At 37.8% G+C, this 26,950-nt stretch overlaps 4 protein-coding genes across 8 annotated transcripts; 2 read left to right on the top strand and 2 right to left on the bottom strand.

The window, feature by feature from the left end:
- Positions 1-1,259: 1,259 nt before the first annotated feature.
- LOC130990464 (uncharacterized) lies at positions 1,260-2,093 on the bottom strand. Its single transcript, XM_057914696.1, has one exon. The coding sequence runs from the start codon at positions 2,091-2,093 to the stop codon at positions 1,260-1,262; it is 834 nt and encodes a 277-aa protein (XP_057770679.1).
- A 9,227-nt stretch (positions 2,094-11,320) lies between these two features.
- Positions 11,321-16,002, top strand: LOC130988521 (uncharacterized). Of its 2 annotated transcripts, none has more exons than XM_057912396.1 (6): positions 11,321-11,639; positions 13,533-13,824; positions 14,692-14,976; positions 15,076-15,231; positions 15,318-15,654; positions 15,787-16,002. In XM_057912396.1, the coding sequence occupies exons 2-5, from the start codon at positions 13,546-13,548 to the stop codon at positions 15,648-15,650; spliced, it is 1,053 nt and encodes a 350-aa protein (XP_057768379.1). In that variant the 5' UTR covers positions 11,321-11,639; positions 13,533-13,545; the 3' UTR covers positions 15,651-15,654; positions 15,787-16,002. The 2 variants fall into 2 exon arrangements, with proteins under 2 accessions (XP_057768379.1, XP_057768380.1); XM_057912397.1 differs by having other exon boundaries at positions 11,360-11,639; positions 13,540-13,824.
- A 1,067-nt stretch (positions 16,003-17,069) lies between these two features.
- On the bottom strand, positions 17,070-19,630 carry LOC130988519 (pentatricopeptide repeat-containing protein At1g73400, mitochondrial-like). Of its 4 annotated transcripts, XM_057912393.1 has the most exons (3): positions 19,247-19,544; positions 18,937-19,168; positions 17,070-18,819 (listed from the first exon to the last, which is right to left on the bottom strand). In XM_057912393.1, exons 2-3 carry the CDS (start codon positions 19,047-19,049, stop codon positions 17,343-17,345), a joined length of 1,590 nt encoding a protein of 529 aa, XP_057768376.1. In that variant the 5' UTR covers positions 19,050-19,168; positions 19,247-19,544; the 3' UTR covers positions 17,070-17,342. The 4 variants fall into 4 exon arrangements, with proteins under 4 accessions (XP_057768376.1, XP_057768378.1, XP_057768375.1 ...); XM_057912395.1 differs by having other exon boundaries at positions 17,070-19,168; positions 19,247-19,630; XM_057912392.1 differs by having other exon boundaries at positions 18,937-19,518.
- A 2,814-nt stretch (positions 19,631-22,444) lies between these two features.
- On the top strand, positions 22,445-23,495 carry LOC130988518 (transcription factor MYB36-like). Its single transcript, XM_057912391.1, has 3 exons — positions 22,445-22,695; positions 22,764-22,893; positions 22,964-23,495. Exons 1-3 carry the CDS (start codon positions 22,560-22,562, stop codon positions 23,373-23,375), a joined length of 678 nt encoding a protein of 225 aa, XP_057768374.1. The 5' UTR covers positions 22,445-22,559; the 3' UTR covers positions 23,376-23,495.
- Positions 23,496-26,950: the final 3,455 nt, after the last annotated feature.

The following is a 26,950-nucleotide window of genomic DNA, read 5'->3' as shown; positions in this document are numbered from 1 at the left end:
TCTGGATATTGCACCTCCTCGATGTGCCCTGCTTCCAACAGCCCTTGCACTTGCTCCCTGATTGCAGCGTCCTTCTCAGCCCCAAAATTCCTCGTTCGTTGTTTTACTGGCTTAACTCTAGGATCCACGTTAAGGCAGTGCTCTGCCAACCCTCTGTCAATTCCCTTTAAATCAGCGGTGCTGAATGCAAACACATCTGCATTTCGCCGAAGACAACTAATGAGTTCTTCTCTGACCTGATCACTCATGGAAGACCCGATTTTGGTCTGGAAGCCCTCCTTCCCTGGAAATAACTCGATCATGTTACAAACATCACTTGTAGAAACCAGAGCGGTCTTCTCTGTACTATCCCTGTCCTTCAACAAGTCTACCAACTCATGTCGTTCCTCTGCCGGGGCATGTACTTCGCCCATTTTCCCCTTATTCCGCATATCCGCTCCCTCTGTTGTTCTTTCCCTTTTTTGCCCTGAGGAATGTGTAAGCATTTGTAGATGGCACGCTTTCGATGCCGTTTGGTCACCACAGACTTCTCTCACTCTCCCCCCCTCGATGGGGAATTTAATCTTCAAGTGAAACATAGAGATTACTGCCCTGAACGCCATCAAGGCAGGCCGGCCGAGTATTACATTGTAAGATGGTTTTGGCATATCCACCACCAAGAATCGCACCATTCTAGTTTTGCTGGCAGCAGCTGCAGTGCCGAGATTTAACGGCAATTCCACGTAACCTATAGGCATGACCATTTCTCCCCCGAACCCAAACAGAGGGGCATTCGTTGGCTCAATATGTACTTCGATTCCCATGTTTTGAAGGCACGACAGATATAAGATATTCACTGCGCTACCTGAGTCTACAAAGATATGGTGAACAATGCAGCCCGCTATGTCCGCCATAATAACCAGCGCATCATCATGTGGGCACATTAATGTGCGTAAATCCTCTGCCCCAAAGGTGATAGCCGGCTCCCCTGCCGCGCTTGTAATCTCCATAACCCGTTTAGGGTAGTACCCCGACTTGACTGCTCGGACAACTTGTTTCTTAGCCCTATTTGACGTGGGCATCCCGTTTTCTCCACAGATCATGTGTACTTCCCTCCTATACGGGAAATGAGGTGCTTGTCTTTCTGGCCCTTCTCTGCGGTTATCCCGGTTGTCATCAGGTCTGCGGTCCCTATTATTCCCCTGCTCTTGTCGCTATTCTCGGTTATTTCTTTGATCCCTCTGATCCCTCTGGTCCCTATGATCCCTCTGATCATTTCCCTAATTCCGTCTCTGGCCCTCGTTGCCTCTGTCGATAAACTGATCGAGATTTCCCTGGCGAACCAATAATTCCAACTGGTGTTTAAGATGGCCACAATATTTGGTATAATGTCCAAAGACATTGTGATACTCGCACAACTTATTGTTGGGCCCCTCCTGTGGCGGCCCGTCCCAGTAAGTTCCCGGTGCCCGAAAGAATGGCTGATCTTTTATCAAATGAAAAATTTTCTCCTGTGGTTTATTCAGGGGCGTGTACTCAGTGAACCGTGTGACTTCATTCACAGTACGTTGTTGCCGGGGCGGCATTTCTCCTTGGGGTGGTAGTACCCTTGGAGGTAACCCTCTGAATGGTGCCCTGTCCTGGTGTCGCTGTCTCTCTGGTGCTTCCTCAGCTCTTTTGGCTTTATGTTTATCATTTTCCGCTTTTCTCGCCATCCTGGCGTCCTCCAACTGCAAATAACCTGGCAACCTTGCCATAATATCGTCGAAATCCTTTGCTGGTCGGATCTGTAACTCGTCAAAGAAGATGCCCGGCCTGAGCCCTCTGACATAGGCGCAATTCTTGATTTGTGACTCCGCCTCTGGCACCTCCAGAGCAGCGAGATTAAATCTAGCGGTATATTCCCTCAATGTTTCATTCTGATCCTGCTTGATGTCCATCAGCGAAAGAGCTGACTTCCCTACCCTTCGTGAGCTTGCGAACTGTCGTAGGAAGCGGGTCTGCAAATCCTCAAAGGAGTGAATAGAATTTGGGACAAGCGTCCCAAACCACAACTGAGCTGGTCCGGTCAGAGTAGTGGAGAAGATGCGGCACTTGATGCCCTCAGTATACATATGCAGTGTGACCAACCCCTCAAACCGATTGAGGTGTACCTCCGGGTCGGTAGTGCCATCATAGTCTAGCGAGATGGGTTTGTAGCTTCTAGGTAAAGTGTTCGCCAGAATGTCGTCGGAGAAAGGACTGCGGTTGTTGATAGGGTGGAACCTCGACGTTTTGGCCCTTTGGTGCGTCATGGGCGTGACGCTTGTGAACCCTGTGCCCTGGCCTGCCAGAGGAATACTCCAGCTCCCGTTCCTCTGACCTCTCTATATAGCGTGATTTCTCTGCACGATGGGACCTCTCTGCCCTGTACGACTTCTCTGCTTTGTTCGATTTCCCTGACCTCTGCCCTCTATCGTCCCTCCGAGATTTCTCCCGCAGTGATTCCTCCAGATCCTCAAGCTGGTGCTTCAATTGCGACACCTGGTCCTTCAGTCGCTCTTTCTCCCTCGGCCTCTCCTCCTCGAACACGGGGGAGATGGACTGACTATCAGACTCGTCAACCCTCTCCTTCATGACAACACTATTGAGCCGAACTCGGCTCCCCTCTGGCCTTCTCTCCTGTGCCCTCTCGGTGGGTAGCTTCTGTATTTTCCCAATTGCCGCAGCCTGTTTGTTGATTACCGGATTGTTTGCCTCCTGAGCAGCGGGAGGTGGGGCCTCAATGCCCTACAGATTGGTCGCTCCTACCAGGGGAGTTACAGCGGGGGCGGTGGATAGCAGGGGAGTCCCCAGTGCTTGACGCACGGCAGAGTAGTGAAACAGTGCCAGCATCTGTTCCGTCAGCCCAAAGTTGAGTTGCCCACCACCAGATGTGGGGACCAAGCCTGGCATGTCTGATCCCGGTGTCACCAGAGCAGATCTCTGGAAAGTACCCGTAAACCCTGTCAGCGGAGTGGCTGGGATAGCCGGAAAACCTGGTGGCACAGTGAAGGTGGTGTTGCCCTGCAGGCTGTTGAACAGTGAGGTAGGCACCTCAGTGGTAAGAGCAGCGGAGTCGAACTTCTTCTCCAAGGTGCGGTGAGCATCAGAAGATCCCATGGTACCTGCATATAAACAAAGTGAGAAAAAATCCGGACAGCAAATGAGTAGATCCTCCTTTACCGATTAAAATCCCGATATAAGAAATCCCAAACACCGGCACAGAGGCCATTAAAAAATTCCCCTCAAGATAACTCTATATATTGGGAAATAAACCCAGGGCATAGATTGGAATAACAGAGCCCGAATAAGAGAAGTTTCCCTTGTGAACTCGTATTAAGACCCGGCAGAAGAAACAGAGTGTCAAGAGAACCAAAGTAAGAGACCCAAGGATAGACATAAACAGAGTAACCACCAAGAAACTTGTTAGCGCAATACGTTAGGCATGATATATAATGAGAATTATGCAAGAAAATGAACATCGTAACCCAAAATTACCACGATCGTGCGCTAAAAGAACCACAACACCCAAAAGCAACAGAGTTATCACAGCAATCAGCTGGATTATTAGCATAGCGCGTTAAATAGGGTATAAAACGAAGATTAGCCGAAGCAAACGTGGAGAACACCGATAATTATCACCCTTAAACGAAAAACACCCGTAAATCTACAGCGCAAGCCCAACACAACAGAAACAAAGTACCACCCCATAATCCACCGATAGAAAACGAAAATTAGCCGCAAAAACATGGAAAACATCGATAATTAACACCCTTAAACGAAAAACAGCCGCAAATCAACAGCGCAAACCCAGCATGACAGAAACAGAGTACTAAACAACTTTTCATCGGTGCGAAACCCGTAAATCAACAGCAAAAACCCAACACAACCAAAAACAGAGTAATACCCCACGATCCACCGGTATAAACATCAGATCTGTAAGTAAAACCCAAATTCTACGAAGAAACCCTGCATTTGTCTACAATTAAACCGATCAATCGGTAAATAACCGCAAAACCCCCCAACTCACGATTTACAACCTTCATCACCTTTCCCCATGCATCAAACAAACATAACTAAACACAGATCGCAGAAGATTAAAAGCAAATCAGCCCGAAAAATGTAATTAACGGATCGAAATCATCTGGGTGCCCGAATTATCGGCTCAAACGGTACCAACACACGTAAACCCGATTGGAATTTCAGATCTACATGTGCCGGCGACCACAAACTCACATCTTAACTCAGTTATTTTCCCACAGACGGCGCCAGTTGGTGAAACAAGGAACCAACACCTAGACTAAAGAGCAATAAACGTAGACTATACCTAGTGTGATTGAACGGAAGAGACAAAGAAAACAGTCGGAATGCAGGAGCTTAAGAGAAAAACTATTGTTGTATTGAGAATTTGAGATAACGTAGTTTACAATGCACGAGCTCAAGGCTTATTTATATATTACATGGGAGGGCAAAATAGTAAAATCGGCATACACGCATGCGCCTTGCGTGGTTCGAGGGTATTATAGGAAATTCGTCTTTACGCGGGAGATTTCACCGCGCTTTGTTGCTTCCTTCTGGCGAAAGTGACTTCTCTGGTGGGCTAGACTTCTCTGGCGAAAGTGACTTCTCTGGTGGACGAGACTCCTCTGGCGAAAGTGACTTCTCTGGTGGATGAGACTCCTCTGGCGAAAGTGACTTCTCTGGTGGACGAGACTCCTCTGGCGAATATGATTCCTATGGCGAGGATGGTTCTTCCAGCGAGTACGATTCTTTTGATGAAATCTACCTCACTGCTCCCCGTGGCTCCACTGGCAAAGAGATTCCTCCGCTCCACATATATTACTCCTCATCAAAGACTTTAGTAGTGCTTTGTGATTGCCTTGATATAAGTAAGCTGAATTTATTGTGAGCATTGGTTCCCTACCAGATTAAATGTCTCACTGTTGGATTTGCTACATATAAGTTTAGTTACATAAGTTACACTGCCATCAAGTGCTATGATTTATGTTAATGGAGATTGCCACCAAGTGCTACGATTTATGTTAATGGGATTGTTTGCCTTTTTCCCAATTTTTATTTTGTTTTCCGGCAGGCCGCCGAAAAACATACGATGTGAGGGAATGATGGATGGTGGTGTTGTCAATATTAAATCTGGCGATTGGATGACCATATTTGATATGGTTGCAAATGAGTGGACATGGGAAATGGGTAAGACAAGAAGCAGATGCTATTGAAAAAATTCCCAATCTCTTTACTTGCATGAGATGTAAGCCGGCAAAATTCCCAATCTCTAGCTCATAATTATTTTTTAATAGTCCCTTCATTATTATTATTATTATCGAATTTAATTAAAGATGGGCGAATGTAGTAGCCCACAAAATAGATAACCGTGGTATGCCTCAGATATTGTTACAACGTTTTGGACCCATCATCAAAATGCGAATAGAGTTCTAGATAACCGTGGTTTGGTCTGCTTTCATCTTGTTCCTACATACTAAGATAACACAATCTTAATATTAGTCGACAACCAGAAAGAGCTAACCAAAATATCTTCAATTCTTAAAATCAAAGATATCAATATTACAGAAAGAATACAAAATTCAACAAAATCAAGATTTGTCCAACATTTTGAATTAAACATATGACTAGGCGTAATTAGAATACCCATTTGATCATAGCATTCATCATAGCATCAAGGAAACTAAAAATTTACAAATGTAATGCCCACCAATTTCCAACAATACAGTAATGTGAATCAAAAAATATAGATACATACACATCAGCGAAATTGAGATCGAGGATGGCTGCGGCAACTTGAGAATTATGATTGACTGGAAATTGGAGCTTTGTTTTAGGGATTTCGACACATCCGATGCCTTGGGGGCTCCGGTGGTGGAGGCGGTAGGAGACGGCACCGCCGCCTTGAACTTCTGGGAGAACTTGACGGAACCTTCGACGACCACCCTTTGTCCGACTAGCTCCGTGCTGCCGTCTGGGCGGTAGGAAATTGAGTCGAAGGTGAACACTTTGGAGCTTTTGGAGAGGAGTAGTGGGGATTCTACCGGAGCTTGTTTGGATGAGAGGAAATGTAAATCTAAACTTTATGATTGTGGAAGTGAAGACTACAAATTGACCGTTGATTTTGTTAGATGGTTTTTGGAGGGAACTTTTTTGGGTACTTGGCGGTAAAATGTTTTTTTTTAGGCGGGTAAAATGAAATTTTTGTTTGTTACTTTTCGTGTATGGCGGTATATTGAAATGTTTTACATTAATTTCAAGTTTTTTTTTACTTAGCTATTTTTTTAAATTTAAGTTATTTAATACTATTGTCTATCTCTTTTTTGCAGAAGCAAGATTAAAGAATAATATTTTATAACTTTAAGAAATGAGTTCAAATAGTTGATTGATATCATATTTTAATAAATTGGATAATTGTTTTTATAGATTGTATTATGTCAGATTCTTACTAAAGTTAAAGTCTTAAAGATATGGAAGCAGGTGAGTTTTTGGTGTGTTTTGAAGGATGCTTCGGGACTGCGTCTTATGGATATTGCGAGTACTATTTATGCTGAATTTGATGTTGATGAGTATTCCTTATAGTGTATTATTTTGCATAGATGCTGGAGCTATGTGTGTGAAGTTAACCATGGGGCTGTACAGGTGGTTGCACCTCCTTCGGTGATGGACTGCCAGACGTATTTGGCAGCTTTTGAGGCTGCAAAACCCACTTTTGCTGTTGAAAACCTGATGGGACTAAGGATTGGGCAAAAGAAGTGGGTTCCCCCGAAGAAAGATCGATTTAGATGTGATGTAGATGCTTTATTTGATCCCAATGCACATGTCTATGGTGTTGGGGTTGTTGTTCAGAATTACCGGGGTGAAGTTCAGCTTGCAGCGGCGAAGTCGGCTGCACCGAGCTCTAGTCCTTTGCTCATGGAAATTATGGCGGTGGTAGTAGGTATTTCATGGTGTATGGAGTATGATATGTTGCCTATTGAGATTTACACAGCTTCTATGTTGGCGGCAAGAGTGATGGCTTGTCCGGAGGAGGAGGGTCAGTTTTTGCCAGATGATATTCTGGATATTTTGAGTATTGCTCGCTCGTCTATGCTTGTTAGTGTCAATCATATGTATATGGAGGCGAATAGAGTTGCTCATAGTTTGGCGCAGTTTGCGCATTCTTGTCAACAGCCAGTTTGTTGGACTGGTGATTTTCCTCGCTGGCTGAGCGATTTTCTTTCGGAGGATAACTCCTAATAATATCTCACATCTTGGGTTTCAAAAAAAAATGATTACTATTAGCATGTATACTATAGTGTGGTATTAACACAATAGTATAAAAATTTGTCTTATTATAGTGATGTCAAATGTCGAAAATTTGTATACCACACTATACTCTATTTTTTTATGTATATTATAATGTGAAATCATAAAGATGAATAATTGATGCAATAAAATATCAATTTGTTAAACTAAAAATATAACTACTAGATCTACTAAATTATTTTATGAAATTGGATTATAATATAAATAATTAAGAAGGAATCCTAATATTCCCACTAAGTTTCCACCAATTGCTTCTTGATTCAATTGAGAATCAATAAAGAATCCAAAGATTCTTAATGAGATTTCACTAATTGCTTCTTAATTCAATTGAGAATCAAGTGAGCATCCTAAGATTCTTAATGAGATTTCACTAATTGCTTCTTGATTCATTCAAATGTGAATCAAGAAAGATTCATAAGATTCCCACAAGATTCCACCAATTGCTTTTTGATTCAAATGTGAATCAAGAAGGAATGCTAAGATTCCCACTAAGATTCCATCAATTGCTTCTTGATTCAAACGTGAATCAAGAAGGAATCCTAAGATTCCAACTATGTTTCCACCAATTGCTTCTTGATTCAATTGAGAATCAAGAAAGAATTCTAAGATTCTTAATGATATTTCACTAATTGCTTCTTGATTCAATTGAGAATCAAGTGAGCATCCTAAGATTCTTAATGATATTTCACTAATTGCTTCTTGATTCAATCGAGAATCAAGTGAGCATCCTAAGATTCTTAATGAGATTTCACTAATTGCTTCTTGATTCATTCAAATGTGAATCAAGAAAGATTCCTAAGATTCCTACAAAGATTCCACCAATTGCTTCTTGATTCAATGTGAATCAAGAAGAAATGCTAAGATTCCAACTAAGATTCCATTAATTGCTTCTTGATTCAAACGTGAATCAAGAAGGAATCCTAAGATTCCAACTATGTTTCCACCAATTGCTTCTTGATTCAATTGAGAATCAAGAAAGAATCCTAAGATTCTTAATGATATTTCACTAATTGCTTCTTGATTCAATTGAGAATCAAGTGAGCATCCTAAGATTCTTATTGATATTTCACTAATTGCTTCTTGATTCAATCGAGAATCAAGTGAGCATCCTAAGATTCTTAATGAGATTCCACTAATTGCTTCTTGATTCAAATGTGAATCAAGAAAGATTCCTAAGATTCCCACAAAGATTCCACCAATTGCTTCTTGATTGAAATGTGAATCAAGGAAGAAATCCTAAGATTCCAACTAAGATTCCACCAATTGCTTCTTGATTCAAATGTCAATCAAGAAGGAATCCTCAGTAGGGCTGGGAATCGGGTCGGGTTCGGGTACCCTACCCGAAAAAATCGGGTACCCGAACCCGAAAATACCCTAAACCCACTACCCGAACCCGACTCCGAATTTGAAATCGGGTACCCTAATACCCGACTCGGGTACCCGAGTCGGGTATTCGGGTACCCGAAATTACCCGGTCAAGACTGGTACTTGGGAAGAGAGGCACGCGGATCCTCTTGTGTGGTGCGTGTGTCCTGTTTCCGGTGTGAAGGTGAGAGACACAGAGGGAGAGAGAGAGAGAGTTGAGGGTACCGGTGATGGTGGCTTGGCTGCTTTATCCGGAAGGACGAAGGAGTCGGTGGTTTCAGGGAGGCTAGGTCGGCCTGTTGCGGCCGCCGGATCGGTGAACAGAGGGGCGGGAAAACGAGCACAGAGGGAGAGGGGTGTCGGGAGGCGGCGGCTACCATGGTGGTGGCGGCTGTCGCCGGAGTTCAGAGGAGGGATGCTCTGCGTATGAGCGTTGAGGGAGAAAGAGGCGAGAATGAGAGAGAGAGTCGAGCAGACTGGGCGAGGTCGCGGCTGGGGCTGGGGCGAGGTCGCGGCTGGGGCGGCTGGAGTGGGGGCGGCGGCGGCAGGAAGGAGGGGGGGTTACTTAGGGCTGGGATTGGGGATTAAGTGGGCTGGGGGTTACTTTGAAATGGGAACGGGCCGGCAGTGGGCTGGGATTGGGGATTAAGTGGACTGGGGTTACTTTGAAATGGGAACGGGCCGGCAGTGGGCTGGGATTGGGAGTAATTTAAAATATATTAATTAAAAAATCGAGTAATTCGGGTATACCCGATACCCGATCGGGTATACCCGATACTTGATTTTTTCACACCCTAAATACCCGACCCCGACCCCGATCCCGAATTTTTCGGGTATAGGGTACCCGATACCCGATTTTTTCGGGTCGGGTATCGGGTACCCGATTACCCGATCCCGAAATTCCCACCCCTAATCCTCATATTCCAACTAAGATTCCACCAATTGCTTATTAATTCAAATGTGAATCAAGAAAGATTCCTAAGATTCCCACAAAGATTCCATCAATTGCTTCTTGATTCAAATGTGAATCAAGAATGAATCCTAAGATTTCCCACTAAGATTCTATCAATTGCTTCTTGATTCAATTGAGAATCAAGTGAGCATCCTAAGATTCTTAATGAGATTTCACTAATATAGGACAGGTAAAACGAACGCACGTAGCATAATAAGGAAATAAGAGGATATAATACAGTAGCACAAATAAGTGATTTGGCGGACATTATTTTAATATTAGGTATAGAAATTACTCCAACTACAAAAAAAGAAATTACTCCCACTCCAAAAAAAAATTGTATTAGTGACATAAGATTTGGTAGCTATTAGGTAGGTCACAAAAATTAGTGACTTTTGAAAGTGTCACTATTAGTGATTAACTATATTATCAAATGTCACTAATTTTTGTGACACATGTAATATCCACGAAACATTATGTCACTAATCGTTTGTTTTTGGTAGTGTCCATCCGTCCTATCAGTTTAGCCTTCTTTCACTTTTCACACTTATTAAGAAAATGTTAAAAATTAAATGTTAAATTTTTATTGCGAACTATAGAAACAAAACAAGTACTAATTCACATTCTGTCTTCTGCATTACATTGCGTGGGTTTCTATAATTTTTTCCCACACCAAAATTATTTTCTAACATTTGTAACTCGTTTAGCTCAGTAGAATTTTTTATTACTTTAAACGATACGTCACGTAAAATGGGTTCATTCATTTAGTTTGACAGTGATGGTAGTTGGATCAGTCGAGACCAAATATGTTGAAAGATTTTTTTATATACATTAATTTAAATATTTAATATCAGCACGGTGATTCTAAATGAAAAAGAATTTACCTCCTTACATCGTTTTATAGATTTAAGAATTTTGTCTAACTTTTGTAATAACCTCCTGTATTTTATAATATGCGCCAAGCATCAAAATTACAAAGGGAATTTTTTTTTAAAAACGACAAATAAAATGTTAACATTTTACGAAATTAACAGATTTCTATTGAAACAACAAAAATAACTATACATCCTAATTAGCATTCAAACAATTTTGTTTTACGGAACTTATTTTTATCTGTGGTTGCTAACAATTTTTACACTCTTTAAAATTCCTCACCATATTACTTTGACTAAACATTAAAATGAAAACCTGATTTCATTTTAGTTAGTTGGGACTGGTATATCTTCAATTATTGTCTCGTCGCGATACGTGAGATGGTAAATAAGTAACTAAATTTATATGCGGGTGAATAAATTTAGAAAATAGAAAATTTAACAATCCATTATTGGATGTAGGATTTTTTTTTAAAAAAACGGTCCATGTTTAATCTTGATAAAGATCAAAGCAACACAGGGCCGAAACGTGTCCACTAAATCTCCACTAAAACTATCTCTAACCTACGGTAATTATAGGTGAACGTGCCTTTATTTGACTTTAGTACGGAACCCCGAGCACCAAAAAAAAAAAATCATAAACCAAAACATATTGATTAATTAATCGGTATTACAATAAAACAAACCGGCTCATAAAATAAAAGAATTGAATCAGGTAACTTTTTAACCGAGACACGTGTTCGCATCCTTAAGGTGATGTGCACCTGCGTATGGTAGGGTAGACTTAACCGGGGTTATTTGCCCCTGTTAGCAATACACATAAAAGTCAATTTGAAACCAAAAACTGAAAAACCCTATCAATTCATTCTGCCCGCCGCCTCCCTCTACAGTGATCACACACTCTCCACTACCCTTCTCCCGCCGCCGCCGTTCCCCGTTCTGTCCCCCGGAAACCGTCCATCCACACCGGCGCGGCGGCGAGCTTCGTCGAGTCCTTGCAGCGACCGCTCACCACTTCCCCAGTTCGGCGCCGGCCCGCCCCGCCTTCGGCCCCTTCCCCCTTTTCAAGTCGCAACGCCGGCTCTCCTCCCTTCTACGGTCGACAGAAGCAACTCCAGCAGCAGGTAATTTGTTTGTTTTTTAAAGTTTTTCTTCTACAATGAAAGTTTAAATTATTTGTATGAAAATATTGCTAAGGAACAGAGTATTTTAGACTAAGGAGGAGAAATATTGTGTAGAAAAAAGAGAGTTGAGCTTGTTTTACAGTAGGATTTTGAGTTGAGCTAGCTTTCGAACAGAATATTGCCTTGTGGTTGTTCTCGATTCTGTATTTTAAACAGATTATTGCTTTGCGCTTGTTTTGGATTTTGAAAGAATATTGCCTTGTGCTTTGTTTTGGATTTTGGGCTAAGACTTTTGTTTAGTCGTTAAAAATTGGGTTAATTGTCCATAAAATACTGAACTTTCATCTAATTTTGATTTTGCACACAAACTTTGAATTGTGGCGTGATAATTACTAAACTTTTAATTTTATCTGATTTTGCTACTAATTCAAATTTCGGCCAAATACCAAGCTAATATGACGTGGCGTATTTATTCTTGCGTGACAATTAGTTGGCAAAATAATATTTTTTATTTAATTTCTTATCAATAAAAAAAGAACACAAAACAAATAATTCAAATTGTCAATAATTTAATATATCAAATCAAATAATAGTATTTTTTTTAGTTGAATTAATTAATTGAATAAATTCAATAAATCGTAAGGGGATTCTTCGAATTTAGGTGTGTCAGCAAAAGAACATTTTAATTATCAATAACTTAATATATATATATATATATATATATATATATAGGGTAGGGTTAATATAAAAACCCCTCTTAAGATGAAAACTAGGAACCAATTTAAAGCCATTGATTTAAATAAAATAGAGGGCTGAGATTAAACTACTGATGCACAATTTCGTTTGCATAGATGCACGATTTCAATTGCATAGATGCACAATTTCGATTTGCTGGAGTATTTTGCATTGTTGGTTTCAATTGCATAAATTGCATATTTTTTAAGTGCACAGTAAAATATAATAGATGCACAGTTTCTTTTGTTGACTAAATCCTAACCATTAGATCTAATATTTAAAAGGTCAAGATTAGGTTCATAATTGTCATTTTAACTGAGGTTTTTATTGGAACCTCTTCCTATATATATATATATATAAATATTTAGCTAAGTAATAAAGTTTATTAAATTTTCATTATCTAAAGATTAATTTTTTTATAAACTATATATATTTATTTTATTTGAATGACTTCTATTTTATATATTGGAGTAATTAGTTGTGAAATAGTGAACTAGAAAAAAATTGATTTAAACTTGAGAATTAAAAAATACTATTATTTGATTTGATATATTAAGTTATTGACAATTTGGGTTCTTTGCTTTGTGTTCTTTTTTTATTAATAAGAAATTAACAATAAATACGTCATGTCAAATATTGCCACGTCATATTAGCCTGATATTTGACCGGAATTTGGATTAGTAGCAAAATCAGATAAAATCTAAACTTTAGTAATTTTCACGCTACAGTTCAAAGTTTGTGTGCAAAACCAGAATTGGACGAAAGTTCAGTATTTTATGAGCAATTAACCCTTTAAAATTTGTGAACCTTTGTTGGTATTTTGATTATGTTTCTGTCTTGTATGTGTTTATGCTTTGATTTGGTATTTTAGGATTTTGAGAATTTGGTATGTTAGGATTTAAAAACAGGTTTTTTCGAGAAAAAAAAAGAAGATAAATTTGGTAGTTTCCGTTAAACCAACCAAAACCTTCGGTTTGTGCGGCTCGATTCCCGTATGTAGCTTGTGGTTTTCGGTCCATCAAAATTGGTGCCGGTTCGCACAGGGCCGCACCAATGCACTCCTATAATAGGAATATTTTGCTTTTCTTTTTTGTTGGGTTGAGTAAACTGCTAAATATGATTCCGTGTATGCTATTTTTGTTTTGTAATGTGAATCAGAAAGCAGATAGTTATGGCGGAGAAGAAACGGCTAATAGCGTTAGGGTTTGAAGGCTCCGCCAACAAAATTGCTGTTGGTGTTGTGACGCTGGACGGTTGCATTTTGTCGAATCCTCGTCATACATACATCACACCGCCTGGGCAAGGTTTTCTCCCCCGCGAAACCGCCCAACACCATCTCCAGCACGTGCTGCCGCTTCTCAAACAGGCGCTGACTGAGGCCAACATTACAGTGGAGGATGTCGACTGCCTTTGCTATACCAAGGGCCCGGGAATGGGTGCCCCTCTCCAAGTATAAATTCAATTACTCTGTTAAATTGGACTTATATATTTTTCATTCAGAGTTGTGGATGAAGTATTGTGGGATTATATCAAGGCGCCACAAGCAGCCGGCGATGGCCTATTTTGACTCCTCTCAGACCGGTTTGACTGTGGTGGAATAGCTTGTACTTCTTTACATTCCAAACAAATTTTATTCTTTATTCAGCTCTACTACAAATTTATAATGCGTAGGATAGCATAATCACATACACACATTATGTGCCCATCTTCAACATTGAACCTTTTCCAATTTCATTTTTTTTTAATTGCTGTTACTTGTTACTCTGGTTGAATAGATGTTAAATAAGACCAAAATATCCACCAAGGTTTGAGGGTAAATGTTTTTTCTTGCGGAATATAAGACCATGGAAACCTCTATTGGGAAGAAATATAAATTAGGTAATGGGAAGTGTTGTGTCAGCCTTGTACCTATGGTATCATTTTAAGCCTGGAAAATTGAGAAAATTATAATGAAATATTACTGTAAACTAAAGAAATATCAAATAAGATGGATTGATTCCTTGCCAGAGTAGAGGGGTTTGCCTCGATGTTTATCTTTTGTGAGTTGTATGAAACGTAGGAGTGCCTGGATCCTTTTGTGGATGTGACAAATTGGTGCATATTGATTTTTTCTTTCTTCTGGGCTCTACAATGATATCAATAATTGGATGCAACACTGAAATGATTGTGCTCTCTTAAAGCAGTTTTCTTTGGTGATTTTGTATTATTGATATGTAAAATTGGGGTTCCCAGCATGACCTATTAAATGTTAAAAGGCACGTCTGGAAGGCGATTGCTTTATGGCATCATATTCTTAAAATCTCGTGTTTCCTTGCAGGTATCAGCTATAGTCATTCGCATCTTATCACAACTTTGGAAGAAACCAATAGTTGCAGTCAATCACTGTGTAGCACATATTGAGATGGGGAGGATAGTGACTGGGGCAGATGATCCGGTTGTGTTGTATGTGAGTGGAGGAAATACTCAGGTCATTGCCTATAGCGAGGGCAGGTATCGTATCTTTGGGGAGACAATAGATATTGCAGTTGGAAATTGCTTGGACAGATTTGCTAGGGTTCTTAATCTGTCGAATGACCCCAGTCCTGGCTACAACATCGAGCAGGTATGTTTTTAATAAAGCTGGCTGCATGAATACATGATTCCATATAATACAAAAGTAGCTACTTGTGAGTTGGATGTAAATCCACCGATTTCCTGCCAGCTTGCTAAGAAGGGAGAAAAGTTTATAGAGCTTCCTTATGTTGTGAAAGGAATGGATGTTTCTTTTAGTGGGATATTGAGCTATATTGAAGCAACAGCAGAAGAGAAACTTAAAAATGATGAGTGCACCCCTGCAGACTTGTGTTATTCCCTGCAGGTTCGTTTTTGTTGTAGATGGGCTAATATCTAGGCATCTTTATTGAGAAAAAGGGGAAATTGTTATTGTATTTTGTTGATTTTCAGGAAACTCTGTTTGCAATGCTTGTGGAGATCACAGAGCGGGCAATGGCACATTGTGATACGAAGGACGTGCTAATTGTTGGTGGTGTGGGATGCAATGAACGGTTGCAGGAAATGATGCGTGTTATGTGTAGCGAAAGGGGAGGGAAGTTATTTGCAACTGATGATCGATACTGCATTGACAACGGGGCGATGATTGCCTACACAGGGCTCCTTGCATACGCTCAAGGCCAGACAACTCCGTTACAAGAATCTACGTTTACTCAGCGATTCAGAACGGATGAAGTATTAGCAGTTTGGAGAGGGAAGGAAGAATTTAAATTAAATAGCAATTGACAAGGTATTCTCTAAATATGAGCGATTCAACTTTTATGTGTTTATTTTTAATTTTTTTTGTTGATGAAAACTTGCGTTGTTACAGCTACTAATCAAATGGTAATCACAATTAATTAATTATCTATTTGCATTGCAGGTCATCCACGTGTATTATTTGCTATCAGGATCTGTATTAGGATGTTGGAAAAAGAATTACTCGAAGATGTACTGATTTATACTGGGGATTCTTTCTCTTTTCATTTTTTTTTTGTCTATTGATCTTTGTAATGGTTACTCTGTGCAACCGTGCAAGAATGATGACTCGAACTAATTTCGAGTCCAAGGATAGGCTTCTAAAGTTGATGTTTTATTATCTACTTCTATACCATAATGCAGTGCAATATTGTGAATGCCATATAGAGAACACTAATTAGGAATTATTATTAAATGAAGCATTATAAATTATACATTATTTGTTAGTCAAAAGCTCCATACTGGTTTTGATTTAATAAGTTTCTCTTAGATTACGCCTGTTATGATAATGTGTTGTACAACTACAGCCATAAACAGGATTATTTTCTACCTCTTAATTAACTGGTGGACAAAATGACATCGGATAATTATAGTTTTAAATCTAATCTGGAAATAACATAGAACAAATAACGTCCACGACATTAGATTTAAGGATGTCAATGGGGCCAGTTCATTTGGTTTGGGGGTTAGCTCATTCAGTTTCGGGTTATTTTCGGTTCGGGTAAATCGATTTTTTATTTTTATTTTTTGGGCTAAATTTTTTTTACCCTAACCCACTCGATTTCGGGCTAGCTCGTTTAGGCCCGCAAGTTTACGATTTTTTTTTTATATTTTTAATTTTTTTATAGATAATCATATTCTTGTAATAAAAATATGTCGTATTTTTTAAATCAAGACATTTTGCCTTGTTTTAGATACAAAAACTAGTGATTTTAACGTAAGTTTACATAACTTTAACTTCATTTTTGATAAAAAAAAATTGTATGTAGACTTAATATAAATAAATATCTTTCTTTGACTTTTATGTCATAAATGTTTGTTATTAAGTGTTGAAAAAAATCAAAACATATTCTACAAGCATAAAAATGTTACTTATCGAATTAATAGGTAAAGTATTAAAGTTTAAAAATCAATTATTAAGAAAGTGTTCGGTTAATTAGGTCAACCCACTTAATTTTCGGGCCAACCCTATCGGGCTTGAGCTATTTTCGGTTCGGGCCATTCAGACTAAAATTTATTTGGGCTAAAAATTTTCAGCCCTAACCCTCTTTTTTTATCGGTCTATTTAGGTCGACATGTCGATTTCGGGCTTTTTTGACATCCCTAATCAGAGTAACCCTAGGAATAACAAAATCAACAATAATTGGGGAAGAGAGAAACCCACAGCATAAAACATTGGAGAAATTTGATTCAACCAAATAAAAAATTGAAGAAATTTGAATTTGCTAAAGTTATAACAAAGGATTAAATTCCTGGAGAAGACAGACATTACTTCACTATGCGTGCTTGAGATGTTATTTAGTTCCTCAATAAACCATCTCATTGCAAACTACACAGAAGATAAATCTACATGATGAAGAAAACATGCCAAAGTTTATACTACGTATAAGAAAGCAAATGGCACATGTAGAGATCTCATACCAGCCATTGTGAGTTTACAGAAAACCATTTAAGCAGCACTCACTTTGCTCTCAAGCTCATACTTTTACGCTTCTGATTCACAGCAAAACGACGTGCCATTGCAGGATTGTAGAATTTACGCATTTGCTCTGACAGTCTACTGATGGCACGGAGATCACCAACTGCAGAGAGCTCCTTCAAAAATGTGTCAAATTTCTTAAAGGGCAATTTCATCCCCCTGTCTATAACTTCCTCCAAAAGTGAAATCGCATCCCTGGTATTATTGCATCCGAATAGTCCCTCAATCATCACGCAGTAGGTATCAGTATCACGAGCACAACCTCTTCTCTCCATCTCCCTCCAAGCCTCAAAGGCACCATCAGACTCACCAATCTTGAAAAACATCACAATCAGCATGTTGTACGTTTGCACACTGGGTGTGCATCCCACCTCGATCATTTTCTGGTAAAGACGAAGTGCCTCTTCACTGTTCCTGTTATCACATAGAACCTTGAGAAAGCAGTTGTAAGTGACAATATCAGGAGGGTAGCTCGTCCGTCCCATCTCTTCCAAAAACCTATAAGCTGCTTCGATTTTTCCAGATGAACACATGCCATCAATCAGTTCTTTGTACGTGGACACGTCAGGAAGGCATCCACTAGCTATCATATCTGCTAAAATCACAAAGCACTCGTCCATTCTGTCGTTCTGGACAAGTGCTACCATCATAATAGCATATGTTTTTGCAGTAGGAGAAGACATGGTTGAACCTTTGGTCTTCATGAACTTCAAAATCTCAGCAGCATCTTTCAGCATCCCTGCTTTACAGAAGGTATCAATGGCAGTGTTGTATGTGAAATACTCGGGCGTATGACCCATACTGATCATATTCTCGAGCACGCCCATAGCTCTAGTCGGGTTTCTAACCCTGCACCATCCAAAGAACAAAATGTTATACGTGTCAGCATTCGGCATGACCTTGCTTCTTACCCTCTGATACATTGCCTCAGCATCCTCAACGAGAGCACACTTGCACATAGCATCCAACAGCAAATTGAACGCGTTTATCTCAGGCTGTGTCTTCACGCGTATCTTCTTCTTCTTTGCAAACTTCTGAAGATGCGTCAAGTGCTTCTCAGTATACCGTCTCAAAATGGACAGCAACACATCAATGGGAACCGAGCTTTTGTCGCTCCTTTTCATGTAATCAAGAAGATCACAGATGATACGAAACTGCTTCACCTTGTACTTAGTACTAGATAGAATTTCAATCATTCTATTATAGGATTCGGGCTCGTGACTATAATGTTCTTGGTGCCCCGCCCAATTAAAGAACCTGAATGCTAACTTCTCCTCAAATCGAAGCCTGTGTAAAACCTCTACAACCAAAGGTGTTGTCAATTCAATGCCAAGTTCATCAAGAGCGGCCTCCATTTTGTACTCGGGCCTTGCACAATCCAACACGGTTTTATAGACCTCATCAGCATGATCAGTTCCATCTGTGGAAGATGGCTTGGCCAAATCAAATTCCTCTAAACTGCAATAGGGCCTAAACGTAAGTGAATATCCAGTCACAATTTCATGCCATGAAAAATGCGGGCTGATGAGAATATTTCTGCTCGATAAGAAAGAGGGGTAGGCCTGCATTTTATACCAACTAAAAGCAACTGGATAAGGCGCTGCTGCAACATGATTAGTGAATGATGGCGAATATGCACTTCTCAATAATCTGTGAGTTCTGTATACGAGTGAAAGCCGCCGTGACATTGCACATAAAAGAATTAACAAGACCTCAATGCGTCGTCAAATCAGACACAGAATAGAAGAAAATGCAGGTTCAGAGGAAAGAAAGCACAGCCATGCCGTTGAAGCATTTCATCGAACACCTAAGTGGCATCAAGAAAAAGACTTCAAACACAGAAAAACTGCAGAGCTGCAACAGCAAATTTCTCGTATCCGATTACCTCAAAAGCTTCGCGTGCTGGAGGAGTGATCAGAGGAGTGGAGAAAATTCGCGCGAACAGTAACTTGAAACTCTATGAATATGAAATATATTTGTTCTTTTCTTTTTGAGGAAGGAATTGAATTTTAATGTTATTTAATAATAGCAACAACTAAGGTGCTTTGTTATAAATTCTAATACAAACTATATTAACAGAGACAGCCAACAATCTATGCACAGATTACTATAGTAGTACTATATCACAACAGGATAAAAAAGAAAAGCCTTTTCTTCAAAAATAATTAAATGAGAAAATAACTATGTTGTCATCAGGTTCTTCTTAACTTATATTGATAATTTTTTGAAATTTTATATTATGTAAATTAAGGGTACATTAAAGTTTTGAATTTTTTTTACTGTGTTTGAATCACTTAATTATATAGTTTTGAGATTTGAGGGCTTGGAAATTGTTTACATTTGTATATTTTTTATGTTAGGGTAATTTTATTCATAGTCCTCATTTTACATTTGTATACTTTAGTGTTGAGGATCATACCTTGTTAGTATACATCTCAAGCACCAATTTTTTTATTAATTGTATTATTTTAAAACTTCGTGATTTTGATATTCTTAGAAAATTTTGGATTCTAACATCTTTGTATTCGAATTGCTCATACATTAGCATTCTCATGAATTTGTCATGAGAATAAAGGCGTCGAGATATTAGTGCAATCATTTTGCACTAGTCGTTATTTAGGAACGACACCGTTTTAGCAGCGGAAGAATTTAATTAAAATTGTTGCCTTTATTTCATACGGCATCGTGATAAAGCACAGCTCATCTCATCCTCATGTGTTTCTTAACATGCTAAAACTTCTTGTTCGATATTAAGGCAGCAGGTTTGGCACTGCTACAAGCTTTTAAGGCAGCTCAACCGACTTTTGTTGTGGATAGGTATGTGGGGGTTAAAGTTGGAGAAAGAAAGTGGCGTCGGCCAGCGAGGGAGGTACCGTGTTGATGTTGATGCTCTTTTTGACAGCAAGAATAACACTTATGGAGCTGGTGTCATTATCAGAGACTGTGATGGCAATATAGTGGCAGCTGCTGCAAAAAAGTTGCGAACAATGTCTTGTCCTATGGTGGCGGAATTGATGGCGGTGGTACAAGGAGTCATTGTCAGTGTGGACAACGATGTGGCACCGATTGAGATCTTTACTGATTCGCTTCTTGCGGCGAGGGTCATGGCGAATGAAGGTGAAGAGGAGCAGTTTCTTCCAGAGGATTTTTGCGAAATTATCCAGGTTGCTAGAGAGCATTGTCTGATTTGTGTGAATCATGTGTATAGGGAAGCTAATATGGCTGCTCATAAACTTGCTCAGATGACTAGAAACTACCCAACTTCTGTATGTTGGACGATGGAGTACCTTGATTGGCTCAGGGAATGTATTCTATTGGATGATCCATGACTTTATAATACTTTTCCCTTCTCAAAAAAAAAAAAAAAAAACACGCGTCACACACAAGTCTTAGTACAATTAAAGGATGGATTAAAATAATATGACTAATATATTGTTTCTTAAGATGGATTATCTCAAGTCTCTTAATAATTTCCATCATTCAAATTAATTTTATTTAATTAATATCTCATTAAAAGAGTAAGATTGAATATATTCTAATAATGAAAATAGAAATATTCAATCATACATCTTATCATTCATAAAAATAAATGCTTCTTAAAGTGATCAAACCAATTACAAAACCTGATAATCAAAATATATATATACTGAAAAAATCACTAATCCATAGAACATGTGGTGAGATATGTTGTAACAGCGAATGTGAGTATGAAAGATGAAACGCGCAAAATGATAATCCAGTTCGGTGATAACACACCTACGTCTGGAGGGGCCTCGCCCAGAGAAAATTATCAACTATATGAAGTTAAGATGTACAAAAGACTTACACAATAAGACACCCTCTTACTTAGTTAGCCTCTACATCTTCCCAAAGCTCCATCAACGATGAATAACTGAAAGCTAGACAACGACTAACTTTCTAGGCGCACCTAATCCCTTGAGAAACAAGAACCAAAAATAAAGGAGAGTTTATCACTCTTTTACAATGTACGCTCAAGACACTCTTCTGCTAGGAGAAATAAAAGTACTAGTATATCAATGAATGTACTACAGACGGTACCAAGTCTAGGGGGACACCAAGCAGGAACAAAAATTCTCAACTACATCGTGAGGGCTGTTGAGCACGAATTTCCCCAGCCATTATGAATGAAATTGGCCTCCTCTTATAGGTTTCAAGCCTTCTTGTTGCCCAAGTTAATCATTCCCTAGTCATAGAAAGAAACATGAGTTCTAGCTTGATGCATGGGGACTATATATGTTTGGATGATCTTGATCTATCTATAACTGTGCTCCAGTAAGACTTCATTTAATATGTAAAAGCGTGCCCATATATATCCAAAAAGATTGCATAAGATAACTTCAAAGTTATCTGCTAAATTCGCAAGTATGAATGCACTGAATGTCTCAACTTCAACTTAGAACATCTGAAGAGACTGACACAGATACTTAGAGAGAAGAACATCTGCATATACTATTACTTATCTACATAATAACAATATAATAGAGTACAAATTTTACTCTAACATATACTTTCCCTTAACATTAAATCACTATTACATTCCGGGGGATTTCATAAGCCAACATTCAAGGCTTAGAAAAGAAAAGAAAAAAAAATGATACTTGCATACAAAGAAAAAAACATAAACCCAAAGTAGATCGTTAAAGGATCAGTAGATCAAATCTGATTAATTAGAAAAAGTTAAAGGTATTGCAAAAATATGGTAGAAAAAATGTCATGAAAAAAGTTTAACAAGTATTCTCTAAACAAAGTCGTGCAAAACAACGAAAAACTAAAAGGAAGGCTGACTATACCGAGGATTAATAATCCCCTTTCTTATTTTTCTCTTCTTTTAGTATTTTATGTATCCCTCTATCTCTTTTTACTATGTATTTCCGAGAAGAAGTCCTAGTTTTGATTGTGTGAATGCATCAAATCTGAGCAAAGCAAGATATGTATTGGGGCCCTATGATACCCAAAGCTAAAAATGTTGACATTATCATGTACCAAATTGACCAAGTTGTTTCCTTTATCCAGCACAGGAAAAAAGTTTTAACACTTAAAAATCAAAGAGATTAGCAAAGTGGTTGACAAAGTCAAGCTCAGCTCCCATCCTTAAAACCACACACATGTTTCTTCTCTTCTCTTCCCCATGTTTGGTCTCTCTCTCTCTCTAAGTGAAAAAAATAATTGAGAGTTAAATGGGAAGAGCACCTTGTTGTGACAAAAGTAAGGTGAAGAGGGGGCCATGGTCTCCTCAAGAAGACTCCACTCTTAGAGACTATGTTGAGAAACACGGCACTGCTGGAAGCTGGATTTCTTTGCCTCAAAAAGCAGGTTCATTTTTATTTACAAATTAAATTTTAATTGTTCATATATATATATATTGATATTGTGTTGGGTAGGGCTGAAGCGATGCGGCAAGAGCTGTCGGCTGAGATGGCTAAATTACCTTAGGCCCAACATCAAGCATGGCGGCTTCACTCACCAAGAAGACACCATCATACTCGCACTCTATCATAACATCGGAAGCAGGTAGTTATTCAAAATTAATATGCATAAAATAGTTTAAAAAGAATTTAATTTGCATGTATATATTGAATAGGTGGTCAGTGATAGCTTCACAGCTCCCAGGAAGAACAGACAACGACGTCAAGAACTACTGGAACACCAAGTTGAAAAAGAAGTTAGCAACCAACCACCTCGCCGCCGCCGCCACCATTAACTCAAACATGTTGCCCTACTTTCCCTTTGATGCCAACTCCTATCAACACTCTCAGATCCCACTTCCCGCCCTCGTCGAAGCGCCGGAAAACGCTCTGCTTCCTTCTGCTCCGGCGACTCTCTCTCCACCATTTATCAATGCAGATGGATCATGCGAAGACGACGCCTTTCTGCTTGACTTCATGCCTAATTATGATCTTCTCGATGCCTTTGATTTCCATGACAAGTTCAATCATCAAATTGATTACCATCTCCAACAGGAGCAGCACATCTATCAAAGTTTTACGTATTAATTAAGTAATGAAAAAGGGATGAGATGTTTAATCGTTATGTAATAATGTGATTTTAGGATGTAAAGTCTTTCCAGCTGAAATTTAATTAGTGGTAATGGATATGTTTAGTTGATTAGTTTATTTATGTGGTGTGTTTAAATTATTATTAGCTATTGTTGTAGTTGTTTAAGATATCATTTTGTGATTGCGAAAATAATTCTACTTTTTTCTTTGTTTGGATGACGATTGGCGATGACGCAAGATAGTAACTATTGGCGCTTTTACTTTCATGTACTACTCCCTCCGTCTCATTATAAATGTCATACTTTAGTTTTATAATGGAATGTCTCATTAATTATAAATATCTCGTTTTTTTGTACAAACATATTTTCTCTCTATACCTAATATTTAAACAATTTTCATCAATCTACTTTATCTACTAATTACATATTTTGTAATTTATGTGCCTAAAAGTAATATATGAGACATTTGTAATGAAACGAAGAGAGTAGTATGCAAATTATACAAACTAGACAAATCGCACTCACATCAATTATACCTCATATTGTATCAACTTGTTTCGGATATAGTAATTATTTTATAAAATATGCCTGCAGTATTTTTATTATCAATAAATATTCACAACACATAATTATAAAATAAAAGTGTGAGTGACTATGTTACATGTGAAAATCATTTCAAATAAATTTGTTTTGATTTTCTAGTAATTTGCAAATCGTCTTTAACTAGAATCTCATATCTCATCTTCCATAAATGTGTAATTTTGAGTTTAGCATATAAGAAAACAAAAACTTAATATATATAATTGATAACGAATTAAAAAAATATATTATATAACATAACATAATAAAATTAAATATTATTTCAATAATTTCACCAAAAATGAAAAGGCCGATTGATGTTAATTAATTATCATTGACAATATTGTTAGAAAAAATTAATTCATATCTAATTGAGTAAAGACTATTAATTAAATGATGCACTTTCTTCAAATAGTAAATAAAACAAAATAATTTAAACTGTTACTACATAAATTTGATATAGGAAATTTACTAACATTAATAAGAGAGAACCTTTTTTCTGAACTATTCAAAAAAGTATATTATGACTAAACGATTTTTGGAATAAAAGATGAACTGGTAGCTGGTATACTAATGCAATAGGGTTTGAATTTAGGAGCATGGTTTTGAATTTACATCCCAAACAAATGGTTTTGCTCTTCGATAAGTTTGAACCAAAGTTAATTGTCATAATTATCATTGACTAATCTTGCAATAAAATATTAGATTAGTAAAAGAACGATCATCTCAACGCGAGTAACGACAACGATTTTACTCGAGGCGGCTCCTTTTTCAGATAATTATCCAATAATTAATTTCCCCCTCGTATTATATTTTGATTCATTTTATATTAACATCTTGTCCTTTATCACAAAACGTACGATATTAGAAAAACTTAGATTTGTTGACTTCACAAACGTAACGGTGTAAATAGTGCTTTGAATCGAATCAAAAGACAAAGTGTTAAATAAACCATGTTGGCAAAATACGATGACATTAATTAATCAAGACTTACATAATCCTTGTTGATAATAAATAACTATTGATTATACGACCAATAATGCAAAGGATCAGCTTTTATTTGTGCCAGCAAGATATTTCTAAGTGGCAACACCATGTGGCCGAAAACTTATCAAATTTGATTAAATTACCTTTTTTTTTTTCGAGAAGAATTTGATTAATTTACCTCTTAATTTAAACTTGCGTAATTTAATTTCGTAGACTTTACTCTGAAATTTATTGGTATTTTTCCATGGTTGGGAAACTGCTTATCGACATGCACTGGGAATAAGTTATTACATTGCGCGCCCAAAATAATTAAAGGGTTTGTTAATCACATAGGGGACATTTACTTTGCATGATTGAGTATTTTTATATTCAAAAATAGGATTTCTTCAATCTCATTCTTTCCATGGGATAAAAATCAAGTCAAAACTAACTTAAATGATAGAAAATATCAAGAGTCTTGAGATATTTAAAAGTTTCAATTCATTAAAGTGAACACAAGATTAGCCTTAATTACCATTTTTAATTATCTATCAATGTTAATCCAACAAAGTAGACGCTTTCTTATTGGATTAATTCCCGCAATCAACACAATATTTATATGTATTTATAATTTTTACATGACTATTGTAATATTGCAATTACAACATCACCTCTTAATATTTTACAATTACAAAATCCCACATTATTTTAGGGTGTGGATGTTCTAATCGAAAGAGTTAATTGCAATATTGTGACGTTAATAAAAATGTGGATGTTCTAATCGTAAGTACGTTAATTGGTATATTGTGAGAGTCCTATGAAATGAAACTTACAAATTTGAATAAAGCTTGTTATTTGATATGCATAGCTTTTTCTTTAAGATAGTTCACTTAATTTCTTTTAATTTTTAAAATCACGGAAAGAAAAGTTTTAAAAAACTTTATTTTCGTGTTCAATAATACCGTGACTATATCATTTGTTCCAAACTGTGTACATATGTAAGTACGAGAGTGATTATAATTTATTAAAATCACTCATGTTCGACAATATATGCATTGACTATTTCATTTGATTATGACTACATAGTAATAAATCTCATTCGTAATACTTATATAATACATACTAATATTATTAAAGAGTTCAAGTGACAATGATTGATTGATGTCCATGCATATATATACTTCATAGAAATTTTTCATGGATTGGTGAAACAGCATTTATCGTACATGGTCTAACAACCCTTCAACTTCAGCCCCACCAACCAACATGCACACAAATGATTTTTGTAACAATAATTATTTGGTGATGTTACCTCCGACTTGGTCATTGACTTATACATACAATGTGCATTACTTCTTCCCTAATAAAACAAAAATTCTTATATCAATAATTGTGTGACAACTTTTGTCTGATTTGCATTCTTTGATAAGGATACTATTAGATTCGGGTTTTAGATTTACAACAATTTCAGATGAATTTATTGACGAACATGGATCGAAGATGAAAGATGAAGAAATTAGATTGTCACTAAAATATCTTCAATTTCTAATAAGGTAATTTGCAAAACAGGCCATGAGAAGTTCCTCGGGAAAAGACTTTGATGCTTAAGTTAAGATGATCGAAGGTTTTGTTGTAGAGTTTTCGCAAGATAACTTGGAGAAAAATAAGTAGCAGGATTTTTTGTACCTTATGCATAAACATGAGTAGAGTATTTATAGAATGAGGAATATAATCGAGGGTAAATTCGTTAGTTCATTCATTATAATACTGAACCAAGTCCACTATTCATGCTTAAATAGGAGCCTTATGAGTCTAGAGCTATGGATCAACTATGAGGTGCAACTTTCAGTTCACAGGCGCCGAGTCCATTAGTTTGAGTCAAGTCCTTGAGGAGATCTGGAAAAAATCACTTCCGATGCTTTCTTAGGTCCTTGAACCTTCAGGGCTTCTCGTTTGTTTCTATTGAAGGGTTGTATACTAAAAGATAGCAAAGATGCATGCATGTTCTCATATTCGGACCTCGAAGGA

This window comes from Salvia miltiorrhiza, chromosome 6 (genome assembly GCF_028751815.1).
Source record: "Salvia miltiorrhiza cultivar Shanhuang (shh) chromosome 6, IMPLAD_Smil_shh, whole genome shotgun sequence".
Lineage (NCBI taxonomy): Eukaryota > Viridiplantae > Streptophyta > Magnoliopsida > Lamiales > Lamiaceae > Salvia > Salvia miltiorrhiza.
Note: the sequence above shows the minus strand (reverse complement) of the source record. Positions and strands in the feature narration are given on the sequence as shown.